This window comes from Neofelis nebulosa, chromosome 9, assembly GCF_028018385.1.
Source record: "Neofelis nebulosa isolate mNeoNeb1 chromosome 9, mNeoNeb1.pri, whole genome shotgun sequence".
Taxonomy (NCBI): domain Eukaryota; kingdom Metazoa; phylum Chordata; class Mammalia; order Carnivora; family Felidae; genus Neofelis; species Neofelis nebulosa.
The window spans coordinates 115,063,772-115,078,278 of NC_080790.1; the positions used below are offsets into that span (position 1 = coordinate 115,063,772).

At 49.9% G+C, this 14,507-nt stretch overlaps 1 protein-coding gene across 2 annotated transcripts; it reads right to left on the reverse strand.

The window, feature by feature from the left end:
• Positions 1 to 890: 890 nt before the first annotated feature.
• PLAGL2 (PLAG1 like zinc finger 2) lies at positions 891 to 14,480 on the reverse strand. Of its 2 annotated transcripts, none has more exons than XM_058685259.1 (3): positions 14,342 to 14,480; positions 8,604 to 8,980; positions 891 to 6,018 (listed from the first exon to the last, which is right to left on the reverse strand). In XM_058685259.1, the coding sequence occupies exons 2-3, from the start codon at positions 8,861 to 8,863 to the stop codon at positions 4,788 to 4,790; spliced, it is 1,491 nt and encodes a 496-aa protein (XP_058541242.1). In that variant the 5' UTR covers positions 8,864 to 8,980; positions 14,342 to 14,480; the 3' UTR covers positions 891 to 4,787. The 2 variants fall into 2 exon arrangements, with proteins under 2 accessions (XP_058541242.1, XP_058541243.1); XM_058685260.1 differs by lacking the exon at positions 14,342 to 14,480 and adding an exon at positions 11,728 to 12,230.
• Positions 14,481 to 14,507: the final 27 nt, after the last annotated feature.

The window sequence follows — 14,507 nt, forward strand, 5'->3', positions numbered from 1 at the left end:
GTGTGGCTATGGACAGTGGCTCCAGACCACAGAATACTCAATCTGAGCCCTGGATAGGAGCATCTCAGTACGAGTTGCAGGGCCTATGATGATGAGGACTACTTTCGTTAGACTGGCAAAGCAGCAAGGTCAGAAGCCACGTCAGCCTTTCAACAGTTTGTCTGAACCCAGTGAGTAGGTACAAGTGTGACAAGGTCAGGTCCTAGCTCTGTCACTTGCCAGCTGTGCACCTCGGGCAATGGATGACATCTTTTCTTGGACGACCAGTATCCATTCTTCATCCTAACAGAAGCCCCAGTTTCCTTTGAGAAACCACTCCTATCTCAGCCTTGCAATTGCTGGCTGGCTTGGGGGAGAGCACAGAGCCCTTTCAAGACCAGTGAGACAGGAGATGCCTGGGAGGTGGGGGGCACTTCTGTGAATACAAGGACTCCTCTCTCCTTTCTCTTCCTGGTCAGCACTGAGAATGACGGATATGGAGCCATGGCAGCAATTTACTCCTACACAAAGGGATGAGCCACTTTGTAGGGCCTGAGGATGAAGTCCCAACTACACAAGAGGGTGGAGAGAAATAGGAATGACCAACCACGTTTGAGTTGCTGGATCCATCCTAAAGACTGTGCTAGAGCTGGCATTTTTAGTTACATGAAATTTTCATGGGGCCAATGAGAGTTTCCTCTTGCATCCAAGTTTAAGTGATAGCATGATGCCACTCAGCTCAAGATCTTTCATTTCAAAGTATAAAGTCTGTAGGTGCTAATGTGAAGGCTTGCTACTGTCTGCTCTACACTCACGATCCCCTGGGATGCTAAAGATGTCTGTTGTTTCCAGTTCTTCCCCAGGCACTCTCCAACCCTTTCCCAATCAGACAGGTTCACAACTTCCAAACGCATCATTCAGAAGTTTTTAATAAACAACTTCATTATAAAAACTTTTTTTGAAAATGTAATTCTGTAAAACATTGAAAAATCTACTTTAACAAAGATACGCCCTGTGCATTTTCTAATGGCACTTATATTTTACAATTAAAAACCTTGTTTTATATAAAGCCAAAAATACTCCAAGAGGTTATTCACTGTGTTTACAAAGTGCTAGAAGGTTTTTGTCTTGTATTTTTCTCTTTAAATAATCTGGCATTACGAAAGAGTGGCCCCAAAGCCTTGATCACCAGGAGGGAGGGAGGCAAATGAGAAGTGGTGTCTCAGGAGTTCTAGTGCCAAATATTTAGAGGTGGAGAGGGGAAGCTATGGAAGTGAGCTTGCATCTGAAGAAACTGGGCTGGGATACTTCTTCCAGACCCCTCCACAGAAGCACTAAATTATCACGGTGAATCCTTCTCCTGTTAGAACCGGAACACCCCTTCCCTTGCCACAGACCCTCCTCTCCAGTGGTGAAGGTCATAGCCAATTCCTTCCACAGCAGGTTCAGAGCTCCAGGAGAGGCCAGGGTGAGGTCCCAGAGGAATCTGGACTTTTCTGGCCAACACCTGCCTAAGGCAAAGTTTCTTATTACATAAATATCCTTGTTAAAAAGCAAAATATTGATCCTGTACAATATAAACTGTTAAAAAAAAATCGTGCTTAAAGACAGCTCCTAGATAAGAGGGAAGGTAGAGGGAATGGGGAAAACAGCTACCAAAAAGAAAGGGGGGGGGGGCAAGGATTCAGACTACTAGGAGAAGTTTAGGGCAGTGGAAAAATTTCAACTTAGGACAATATCTACGAGCAAAAAAGTAATCACACCTGCTTCCCGGATTTCCATTAAATGCCATTTGTATAAGGTTGGGGGGAAACTCATTGGTGCTCCTTTTCCCACCTCTTCCCTCTTTAAAAGATGTGCACAGATCCTGAGCTGACACAGCTGGGTAGGTCATCCCCTGGCCCCCAGGACTGCACTCAACCTTGACCAGCTGTGTGCAGGATGCGAGGTGCCTGCCCCCTGTTCAAGGCAACTCATCGCTGACAGAGGTTGGAGGTGGTGGGGAAAGGGGTCATCACCCCTTTTTCCTGGTCCCTGTTTGGTCTCTGCCACATGCCATGGCTCCTGTCGTGGGCAGACACCCCTCAGGCTCTCATGGCCTCAGTAAAGGTACTGAAGTGGGTTTGGTACTGAACGTAGGATAAAGCTATTTTTATCCTTTGAACAACCAGGCCAATAAGGCTTTTTTTTTTTTTTTTTTTTTTTAATTTTGGGAAGGGAAGTTTAAGAAACAGCTGGGTGGCTATGGTCCAAAAAAAGGTGAAGGCAGATGTTCCTCTGTACCAGCAAAGTTCACAGTGATAGGGAAATTCCTTGTGTGGGGTGAGAGTACTGACGGAAGAGTAAAGGAGAAACAGGATGGAAGGAGAGGGGAGAAGGGGCAAGGCCCCACTTACAAGGCTTTAAATAGTTGCTCTGCCTGTTCTAGGAGTTTCCCAGCATCACTAGTGGGGGAGAGAATTCAAGGAAGGGACAGGAGAGACAGGCAGGGAAGAGTGGACTCTTTAAGCCTGAGATTTTATACTCCATGGCCAGAGGCCCACTTGCCTCTATAAATGAGGTGTGCAGGGAAGGTGGCAGGGAGCGGATGAAGGGTTGCTGGGTCTAGTGATGAAGACCAGAGACAATAAGGAGAATGGCAGCACTGAGTCCTGCTTGGATCCTCACGTACCATTTCCTATAATACGAGTCCCAATAACATGCACAGCATGCAGGAGGTGACTGCGTACCAAGGTGGACGCTTTTAAAAATAAACCTTAATTAGTCCCTGGGACTCACTGAAACGAATTTTTAGAAGCAAATCACCTAGTCTGATCCTAACCTTGCCAGACATTTTTATATCTGGTTTGTTTTTTCAAAAGTATCCCAAGCTACCCTGCCTAAATCAAAACATGCTTATTCACTCCACATTGCTTCCAATCAAGGGCCAGGGAGCTACATTTTAAGGCTTGCACCTCAAAGAGTACTGGCCTGGGCTGAAGCAAAAGCCTGGGTCTTGGACCTGCTCAGTTCCTGATGATAAAGCAAAGTGATGTCTAGAAGGAAAGAGGGGGTGTGAGGACTGGGCGGAGGCCGAGGCAGTTCCTTGGTAGTTTGTCCTGAAACCCTAGTGGAAAAGCCAGCATGAGGCACCGCTGAGAAAAGTGCCCAGAAACTACTGGCTGCATGTGTAGAAGTTAACAGTAAAGAGGTAGAAGTGTGTTTCTGAATCAGACTGGAGGTGTCTCATGAGGGTCCCACATTGGTGGTCCCTGAGCTGCCTCCCTTCTGTGAGTGGTGAGAGTAAAGCCCGTGCGGAACTGAGAAATGAAGCAGGGATGGGGTTCGGCTGGGCAAGGGCTGTGCTTTCTGTGGCAGGGAGCCCCACAAGCCAGAAGAGTGAGTCATCTGTTGTGAGAAACCCTGCTAAGTATTGGGGGCAAATTGAGGGGGGCCACAAGAGGAAGGTGGGATTACTTTGATGGGGAGCAGAGGCCTATGCACAGTGGCCCTGAGTCCACTGTAACTGCAAAGTAGAGGAGTGGGGACACTGTGGATAAGAACAAAGGTTGGTATGGGAGCCAATGACGTACCCACAGGTTAGGACTCAACTATCTGCCCAGCCCTAACTTCCTGAAGACTGTTCTTGCAACAATTCCACAACTTCCTGGAAAAGGGACAAGCAGGAGAGACAAATCAGGGGTTCATACCCTCTCCTTTGCTATCCAACCAACTTAGAACCCGAGTCCCTCCTTCCAAGACTAATGATAACAGCTCATGATGTTTGGGGTGGGGGCTGGGGAATGGGGGTGATAGAAGCGGGCATGCCTTTCATTTCTTCCTCTCTCCTGTTCAAGAGGAGGAGGAGGGCTCATGATGTACTTGGAGAAAAACAGAATTGCAGACCTGTGAGAAACCTGCTCCAATCTTCTTGCCTGTCTCGCAGACACTGCCGACGAAGGCAGGAACAGACAGTCATGGAAGATGGCAGAGACTGAAGCAGTCCAAAGTCAGTTTATTTCCCCACAGGGGAAAAATGTGACCTCAAGTGAAGAGAAGTCAGTGAGACCCGACTCCGCCTTGTAAACAGGGCTCCAGTTAACACCAGGTACCAAATGGTTCCGGCTGGTGCCAACTGGACTGGACTGGTGGGAATGAATTCACGGCGTGTAAACAATGTTCACTGCAATCATTCTAAGGCTAACAGCTTGGCAAGGGAGGTGAAATGGTGTGTCTGAGGCGACTGTGTAAACGGTACCGTTGCTGGACAACACTGACTGGAAATGGAGGTGCTGCTACAGGAGGGACGGGGCTGGTGGGCAGGACAGAGGCCCTCTCTCCTGCCTATTGGTGGGAAGCAGGCGACGGAGCCAAGTGACCCTTTGCAGCAGGGCCTGACCAACTGCTGTGGGGGTCTGCAGGTTGGGACCAGAAGGCGGGCTTCTTGGGCTATTTCTCTCGAGGTCATCCAAAGTGAAACCCTTTGTGTCTCCAAGAGGCCTCCCCCTTCTCCAAAGAGGAGGAGGTTCTGACACTTTGGAGAGGGAGAGGGCGAAGTGTGGCTCCCGATTCAGATCAACAAAAGTAAAAGTAAAAATACCTGAAGTTCTATGGGATGAGATCTTTTCATGGGGTTGGGGCTCAAGGCTCCTCCCAGAACTGATCCTGGAGCTTGAGCCCCCAAACCAAGTGCTCCATACAGATACTGGAATTTTTTTCTTTTTGAACCCAGCTCTGAAAGCTCAGCTGCCTTCATGGGAGATGCAGATGGGGTGGGTACAGAGGCTCCCTGACAGAGCCTAAGACTGGGCTGAGGGCCTCCTTGGGGGCTACTGGAATGCCTGGTGGAAACGAGGCAGGGTGGTGGTGCTCAGGCCAGAAGTGAAGACAGGAGGCAAGGAGTGCAGAGGTCCAAAGTTCAGTGGTCCGCCAGCTCCCGGGGAATCTTGAGGCTGAGCTTGCAAAGTGGTGAGTAAGGGCTGGGCCTCGGCCTGGGAGTAGCCCATGACCAGGCCTCCGGTGGCCCCGGGTGGGTTACACGGGGGTAGGTTGAGTGGAAGAAAGCCCAGTAAGTGGGAGAAGTCCACATTAGCAGCGCAGAGGGCCTCAGAGAGGTTGGCGGGGCTCTTGGTGAGCAGTGCTTCATCTAGGAGGGCCGCAGCTGCCGCCGGCTGAGGTGAGGCGGGCTGGGGTTCAGCGGACGAGAGAGACAGGCTTCCAGGAAGCTCCGCCAGAAAACTATCCACCTCCACTTTGGGCAATTTGTCGGGCAAGTATGAGGTAGATCCAAGCTGGTATTTTGGAGGAAGCTGAGCTGGGGAAGAGATAGGTGAGGATTCCAGGGGGTAGCTCATACCCATGGGCAGCGTGTTGTGCACCAGGGAGTGTGGCATGCCCGTGCTGGGCATGGTAGGGATGTGGGCGCCATACATGCCCATGGGCAACATGCCAGGGAAGGCCTTGGCCCCCATCACGTCCCGAGAGGCCATGCATAGCACAGGGCTCAGCTCTTCCTTCACACTGACTGTGGAGCTGCAGCTGAGGAGGCCTAACATGTCCACTGGCTCTGTCTTGATTTTGAGCAACTCCTGCGAGTGGCTCTTCTTGACATGACGTGTCAGGTGGTCCTTGCGGCCAAACCGCTGGGCACAGTACTGGCACAGGAAGTCCTTCCGGCCTGTGTGCACCACCAGGTGCCGCCGCACATCCTTACGAGTATAGAACCGCCGGTCACAGTGGTCACAGGGGTGCTTCTTCTCCTTGGCACCACCTGCTACTCGGCGTGAGTGGGCCTTCAGGTGCTCTAGCAGGGCCTGGGTACTCTCAAAGGTCTGCAGGCACACCTTGCAGCTGAGGTCACCGCTGCTGGCGGCATGCATAGCCAGGTGGCGCCGGTAGCCTAGCTTCGTATTGTAATTCTTACCGCACTCAGAACAGTGAAGGGCCTCTTTGTTGGGGTCATGGGTCTGCAGGTGGTTCCGCAGATGGTCCTTGCGGTGAAACATCTTATCACAGTACATACACTGGTGGGGTTTCTGGGCTGAGTGGGTGGCCATGTGCCTGGGGGTAGGGATGGAGGACAGAGGAGAAAGAAAGGAGATCACAAGGCTGGCCAGACAACTGAGGTGTCCATTAACAGGGAAGTAGATACAAAAATTATGGTAGAGACACGCAATGGAATACTATGCCAACTATATTCTATAGATATCCTCACCCACCTGCAAAATCACATATGTACTCCTAGTCTTTGCAGCACTGTTTGTAGTAGTAAAAAATCAGCAACAATCTAAACGTCCATCAATAGGGAATCGGTGAAATAAATTATAAGTTCAAAAAATGACTCAAATTAAAAAAAAAAAAAAAAGGCAGCTTTATATGTACCCACGGGGAACAAACTCCTAGGATACAATGAAGTGGTAAAAAGCAGTGGGACAGGACAGTGCATGCAGAATGGTACTACGCATAAGAAAAGAGGGAAAACAGATGTATGTTTGCTTGTATGTGCTTAAAAATATTTCTGGAGGGATATATAAGAAACTAACACTGGTTCCTTATGGGGAAAAGGGATAGGGAAGCTTATGGCTTTGATGGAGAATTTTCATTTATACCTTTTGACACCTTGTGAATTTTATGTGAATGTATTTCCTTTTCAAAAAATTGTATTTAAAAAATTTTCAATGACACCATAAAAGAAAATTGAAAAGAAAAAATCTAAACTTCTCTATCTGGAACAATCCCAAAACATAATGAGGGGTTAAATCAAAACAGGAAGTTCAGTTTGGTGTGTGTAATCTAATCCCTTGTGAAAATAAAAAGGGAAGGGAATACATATTTCAATGTCTTAGCATGGATACACAAGAAACTGACCCCACTGGATACCTCTGGGGAGAATGGTAGCTTCCAGCATAAGGACAATGCATTTTTCACTGAATGCTCATTTGTACCATTTAAAGTGTTTGCCGTGTAAACCAGCAACATTTAAAAAAGTGTTCCCATGGTATGGCACCTCAGTGTTCCTTGGTTTACCTGCTCCCATCTGGAGGGACAGGAGCTCAGAGTGCAGGAGTTACAATCCAGAGCTCTACGGGACTTTTAGAATCAACTCAGTAAGACTTCGAGGACCCACCATCTGCCAGGTCCTGTGTGAGCTGTCATTAACCTTGTTCTCCACAAGAGGCCGAAGCACAGGACAGCCCCACCCACGTCAGTAAGTGGCAGAAACTGAATTTGAACACAGTCCTTGAAACCTGGGTTCACTCAGGTATACCACAGCTGTCTCTAGTATAGCACCCAGTGATCCTTCCTACCTGGAAGGTATCAAATGTAGCCATTACCCTCAGGCTACGTGTGAGTGCTCGCACCATCGAGAGCTACTATTAACCTCCTGTGACATATCAGACACGGTAATGTACGAGAGGGAGGTGCTGATGGACCCACAGTCCATTTTCCTCATTTTACAAGCGAGGAAACGAAGGCACTAAGAGGTTTAGTGACTCGCCTAAGCTCACGCAGTGACTAAGGTTGGAGTCAGAGCTCCTGCCTCCCAGACCCTATAGGACCTTTCCCATAGCCTCTCGCAGACACCCAGATTGTCACTAAGGAAGTCTAAGAGGATGGTCCCAACTGGAGTCCACCTCAGACACAGGAGCACACAGTTATCAAAGCATTCCTGAGGACCACAGAACTGTCATGAGGGCAATCCTGGTCACGCTGCCCTGTTACCTGCTTTAGTTCCTTCCTATCAACTGTTTTCCAGACAAGAACTGAGGCTTTCTTTCGTCATCTTGTTCATGCATTTACTTGTCTGCGGTCTGTCCCCACTATTAAGACAGACTCAAGGAGCACCCCCATCTGGCTCACTACTCTGTCCAGGGCACTTAACACCATGTGTGGTATGCAGCAGGAGCTCAATAAATTAGAGTTGGCTAGATGAGTGGATGAAGCAGTGTGCATCAGGCAGTCTATCTCATTTGTAAAGGGCATATTCCTGTTCCTCTGATGGAAAGGCAAGGATAAAGTCAAAATCACTTTGGGGCAGGCCCCCCTCCCTTCCAAGCTGCTCTGCCATATCTACTTTATACTAGCACTTTCACATTCTATTTCACTTTATGTAGGGCTCTTGGGCTTAAAGTTTCAGGAAAGCTGCTGACCGAGAGGACACGAGAGATTCCACAGAGATGGAAGTAATCATGTGAGTAGCAGGCTGGTTCAGAAGAGGCACTGCAGGACCAAAGATGCTATGGGACTTTGGGTAAGTTACTACCCCACTCTGAGCCTCCACTTTAAAATTTACAGATGGGACCAGAGGGTCTCCTTTTCCTTCTCAAGTTAAGACTGATTTCTAATTTCTGGCTAACATTACCTGGCATTACCTGGCAAAGGTGGGGAGAGTAGTACTGAAAACATCGTTTAATCTAGTTTGTTCATGACGGTCTGATATTTCCCCATCAGAGTCTAGTGTCTGAATACAAATACCACCGGTAGCTTTTAGTGAGGGATTTCAAATTGTTGGTGTTCAGGGTACACTTATGGGCCAATAAACGTCTACTCTTCTGTCACAGATAAAGCCTCCCACTCAGTGGAGTCTTTCTGGCTTTGTCCTCTGGGAACCTCAGGGCAGGAAGAGGTATGGGAGCGTCACCTACCTATACAGCTTGTACTTGGAGGCAAAAGCCTTGCCACAGTGCAGCTGAGGGCAGCTATACGGTCTCTGCTCTGGATGGGGGAGGCTGTGAGGCCTCAGCTTCTCCCCATTTGAGAAGGGCGTCCCCGAGATTTCGCATTGGCACTTCACTTGACTCTCCGCCTCCCGGCCCCGAGGCCTGGGAACTAGTTTCCAGCCCACTTCCTCCTCCTGCTTTGCATCTTGAATCCAGGGGGGGACGCTGGTGAAAAATGTGGTCATGGCAAGACTAATGGCGAAGGGCCATGTTATTCAGAAAGCCTCCCCATCAGCTCCACACGGGCTCTCTGCTCTGTCACAGCCTCCAACGCAGCAGCCTTCAGAAAACAATCTCTTCACCTGAAACATCAGAACACCTGGTGTTAGGGAGCCCAATACCACGAAAACATGGGCTCTGGAGGCAGACAGATCCCGTTCCGATCCCAGCCCTTCCACTTCAAAGCCCCGTGACTTTCAGCCAATTACTTCCCTGAGCTATCTCATTTACAAAATGAGTTTAATAATCTCCTAAATCAGAAGGATATTTCGAGGATTAAATGAGATAATGAATACACAGTATTCAGCAGAAGGCTGGGCATCTAATAAGTGCTTAATGGTAACTATTATTACTAGTTCTACCTAGGCTAATAAGAAACGAGATAATCTAAGGAAGTAAAAGCCCTAAACTCCAAATATTCTCTTCCGACTTCACTTTCATATCCTTTCCACTAAATTTAGAGATGGCAGCTCCTCCTCCTTCTCCTCCCCCCCCACTACTTTCCACAATTCTCCTCCTCATGAAGGTGCTAAAGAGCAATAAAATGCCCAAAAGGCAACAGAGAAGGAAGGAGAAGCTTTTGCTTAGGAAATTTACACCCTGGAAAGACAGCCCCTGAGCCAGATGTGTTTCTCAGTAGCACATCAATAAGAGGTTCTGCCTGAGGAGGCAACAGCAGACTCAGCATTTCTCCTAAACCAGTCCTGGTCCCATCCCACCCTCCACCACCTCTCTGGGTCTCCCAGGCCATGCTTCTTTAGCAAAGCCGTCCAACACGCCGCGTGCCGAGCAGCCCCTCCTGCAGACCTTTGTAGCACACGTACATTTCTCCATTATGAGCAGGAAGCATACTAGCATTAGAACTCCTCCACCAAATTGATTCTTTGAAGGCTCAGATCACAGTTCTTTCATTTCCATACACTTAGCATCTAGAAAAGGACTCTCAACTTTCTTACCGTTCGATGAGTAAATTAGTCACTGAATGCAAGCTGATGCAAGGCTCACTTATGCTCACAAAGTTCTGGTTTAAACTGGTGTCACAGCTCTTCCAAAGTGGGGAGCCAACACCTTGAAGTCTGATCCTCTCTCTTGTTGAGGCAGGGGGAGGGGAGGGGAGGGGTGTGGGAAAGGGGAAAACTGGAGCAAAGATGACAGAACTTTTCTCCTGACATCAATTCAGAGAGGATGGAGATTACTGTACTGACTCTCCAAAGGGGGACAACAGACCCACATTCACACTAATAAGATTACCAACTGCAAAGCAACTTGCTACAACAGGGGGATTCCTTTTGAAGAAGTCATGCCAAAATTTGGTCATGAGGCTTTCCCATGTGAAGGGAGCAAAGGACAGTGGGGACTGTCCACGAGAATCTGGGGAGGGCTCCAACCACACAAACAGCTGTGGGCCACAGAATGCTTGCTCAGCTCATTAGCACCTGCTGCTTACAGTGACCATTCATCTAACAGACTGGCGGTGAACGAGATGATGGGATCAGCGGGTTCATGCCCCAGAGAGCTTTGCTCATCATTAACGTGAGCTACGTCCTGTTCAGGAACCATTCCTCTTGTTGAAGAAACACTGCAGTGTAATATGATAAACATTTCCCCATCACGAGTGGAGATCTGCCTAGAAAGATCTGCACAAAGGTGGCTGCATTTTGCATGAGTCACATGCCGGGGAGGGGTAGGCAGTGCTAAAAAGTAGTCCCACTTGAGCCTTCGAGTCATCGTGGCATATCTGCCTGCTTCACTAGAAATCTCCAAGGCCTCTGACGTCTGCCTTTCATGGGTTAAGTCCCTCCTTCTCAAGGGTGGAATCACCTGTTTATAAAACCAGCGATTACTACGCTACCTTGGAATCGGGCAGAGAGCAAGCGTGAATTAGAACATCTACTTTGGAGGGAATTCACCCCACCCTCAAAGTCAAGTTCTGCTCCCCGCTGCTATCTAAAACCGTGCATCTCAGCCTCTGAAAAGCTGGGAACGGCAGCCAGAGGGAAGCAGGTCGCATCACTTTGGCCGACATGAGAGGGGAGCCTAGCCCTGGAAATTCCACACAAACTCAGAAAGAGAACAGTACGTCCCCCACCTCCCACACATACACCTCTTCTGTTCTCCTGAACAAGCACAAACAAGACAGAGCAGTTTAGTATGCTGCTTCTGAAAGAGTGAGTAATGGGCTTCTAGGAAAGAGGCTGGTGGTGGCTAAGGAGAGCTCAAGAGGTTGTAATGACAGAACCAAAGGAGGGAGGCAGCCATGTGCTTGCCTTGATCTGCGTTTAATGGGGCTATGGCCTTAAAAAGAAAACAGCCAACACCCTGATCCCATTTCCCCTATCCTTTCAAAAAGGCACAGGGGAAGCCCTCACCCATAGTCTCCGACAGGCTGCTGCCAGTGTTACCTTAGGAACCCTTTTGGGAATCTAGTCTCTCTCCCTCTGTCCTTTGTCTGCAAAGTCCTCTCCTCTAGGAAAATTCCTGGGCCTCTCTCCTGCAGACTTCCTGGGCAAAACTGAAAGAATCCTGCTTCTCTTTCAAAGCCGCTCTTCTGGTCTCACACTCTAACCTTAACAACTGTAGAGAAGCTGACGGAACCTGTTCCCATAAAACAAACACAATCAATCCCTCCCAGTTACTGGTATAACTCGGTGTATTTTCATCCAAAGATCGCTTCTGGCGCCTGATCTGAAGAGGGAGGTAGTGCGGAAAGAACCTTGGACTTGCTATCCGAAGAGCTGCCACTTACTGGCTGTGAAAGCAGGCGCAGGTTACTTTGTTTCTCTGAATCTCAGATTCCTCAGTTTCTAAGACAAAGACGTCTTCTCCTTACCTAGAATGGTCTCACAGAGGATGAAGCGTCTGACACAAAGTGTGCGCACACATGCGGTGCCGTCTACACTGTGTCTGCCTCTTTTCCGCACAGGGCCCGAGCAGTACTTCTTTTTTCCCCCCCTTTAATGTTACTTCTCAGGCCTCTGAGTGAGTTTCCTTCCCTTCGCGTCGCCCCAGAAGGCAGCCTTCCCCTTTTCCCTCGCCATCAGCCGCCAGCACATCCCCTCGAGCCAGTCGCCCTTGCGCTCCCTCTTCCTCCAGCACCGTATCCCGGGCCGGAGCTCTCTCTCTGAGTCCCTTCTGTTACTAAGGCTCCGCGCCCCAAACACAAGTGCTTTCTAAAAACTCCCGAAGGCCCTCTTTGGCAGCCGAAAGGAGACAAACTGCTCTCCAGTCTGTCCGTCCTGTTGTGTGCCATGATGCCTGCTGCCCTCTGACGAAACTATAGTTTTTATGGTGTTACATCATCTCTATAGAAACTGCGTTCTTTCTCCATTATTAGCCTGTTTCCTCATCTGTAAAGCTAAAAATACTTACCTCACAGGCTTGTTGTGAGGATTATTTTAGTCAGGTATGCAAAGGGCTCAACATAGGGCTTGGCCTGCTGTAAGTCCCCAACAAAAGGCAGCTATTATCTTTGCCTTTGTACTCAGTTGCACGTTCCCACCTTCTGCTGCCACACTAAATTGTCCCAACCCTCCCCAAACCGTGGAGAAGCAGCCCCCCTGCAGCAAGGAAAGCGTTAATCTCTAAGTGTTCTTAACTAGAGAGACCCATAGAGGATTAACAGCTCCACTCCAGTGACTACCCTAAAATAGCTTTTATCCCTCCTGCCCAAGAGCTACTTGGGGATCTGAAGAACTCAATTCAACACCTGCCCAGGAGGAAACGTACCCGGGAACACACCCTGGAACGTTCTTTAGGGTGGACAGACTCTTCCCTTAAGCAGAGCCCAAAATAGCAACTGGGAAATTATAAATAGACCAAGAAAAAAAAACCCAGGTCTTGACCCCAGCACCAGAAACAAATCCAAAAGACACACCGACTGGCTGGAAAACAGTGAGAAAGGGGAAATGAGCATAGCTGCCCCCCTCACTCACTCTCTCACACACACTCCAGAGTGGTGGGAGAATTAAATTACAGGGAGGCTGGAGAGTCTCAATGACTTGCATCATTCCAAGAGACATCAAACAGGATTAGCAGGGGTTGGATTTACTCTCGGGCTGCTAGTTCTTCTGTCACTGTAGATGGGCCCTCTTCGGAGTCCCTTTGATTCACTATTTCCTCTGAATCCCGCTGCCTCCCACTCCTGCGGAGGCCTTGAGCAAATGGCTGCAGCTCACTACAGCCCCATTTTCATTAAGAGGAAACCTGGTTGGACACCCCCTAGTATTCCCTCCCCCCCCCCACAATCTAGTGGCCTCACCTTGGGGGGCAGGGTTAGAAATCCAAGGCCAGACTCTATCACAGTCCCAAGCTAACAAGATGGAAAAACACACAAGCCAGGAGATGGGCTACTCGTGCAGGTGAAAGTACCAGCAACTCCCCCCCCCCCACCTCCCCAGTTGTCCCCTCATCTTCCACCTTACAGGTCCCTTTCTCCCACCAAGCTGGGGCCATAGCAGGGGACTGGATTTGCAGGGAATAACCAGGCTCCTCCGGCAGCTTCTAGACCACTCCACTGTGTGGTGGGAAAGGTTAAACTCCCCGGGAGCTGGGAGAGATGGGAGTGGACGCCTGCCGGAGAAGGGAGAAGACACAGAAATTCAGGGAGAAGTCTGGAGGAGGTCTCAGGGATGGAAAGGAAGGGCAAGTGTGATAAAGAATCATTAGCAACTTAACTGGGTCTCTAAGGGACCTCCCCCCCGGCCAACAGAAAGAAAGAAAGAAAGAAAGAAAGAAAGAAAGAAAGAAAGAGCAAATAAGAAAGAAAGAAATAAGAGATGGGTTATAAAGGCTGGAGGATTCCAGGGATTGAAGACAGAAGTGAATTCTCTGAATTTCAATGGTCTCAAAACGGGTAACCAAATAGATGATAAGGTTTGGAAGTGTAGTCACTGAGGAAGGAATTATAGGTAGGGCTTATCTGGGTTCTCCAGAACCAGGTATTTGAGGTAAGTCTCAAAATGGGCTATGCGGTTCTGGAAAACGAAACAGAGAGTAAAAAGCGACTATTTGGAGCAGGAAAGGGGGTTATGTGGGTCCGAGTAGGCGTGTCTGAGGGGAGGGAGCAGGTGCAGCTTATCTGCGTCCCCCAGACCCGGGTCCCTAGTAAGGTCAGCAGCGCGTTATCTGGGTCTCCAGAGAGCCTGGGGGTCAAGAGTAGGGGACCCTCAGGGCTCTGCGTCTCCAGGTCTCGGTAGGGAGGGAGCCAGTGGGGTTTCTTCCGGTCCCCCAACCCAGGTATCGGTTCCAGGGAGAGATTTCGTCACCCTGGGGCCTATCTGGGCCCGAACTGGCGTGGAGGGGGCCCCCGGTCGGGGGTGTAGGCGACCGCGCCGTGGGGCCCGAGAGGAGAGGCGCCGCCGCTCCGGGTGTCGGGCGCGCGGGCGCAGCGAGACGGCCTCCCGCCCCGCTCCCCGCCGTCCCCCGGGGCCCTCGCCGGCACTCACCGCGCTCGGGGCCCCGCGCCGCGGGCCGGGCCGCGCTCGGGCTCCGCCAGGCCCGCTCAGGCCCCGGTAGTGGCGGCGGTCGGGCCATTGTGCGGTGCATTGTGGGAGCCGCGCGAGCGGGCGCTCGGGCCGTGGAGGGGGCGGTGCCGCGGGCTCTCTATGGTCC

Bases quoted from the DNA above. Each gene is read 5' to 3' on its own strand.
- PLAGL2 (XM_058685259.1), bottom strand. From the start codon at position 8,863: ATGACCACATTTTTCACCAGCGTCCCCCCCTGGATTCAAGATGCAAAG. The intron at 6,019-8,603 runs GTAGGTGACGCT...CCCTACCCCCAG, and splicing joins TCCAAGTACAAGCTGTATAG to GCACATGGCCACCCACTCAG.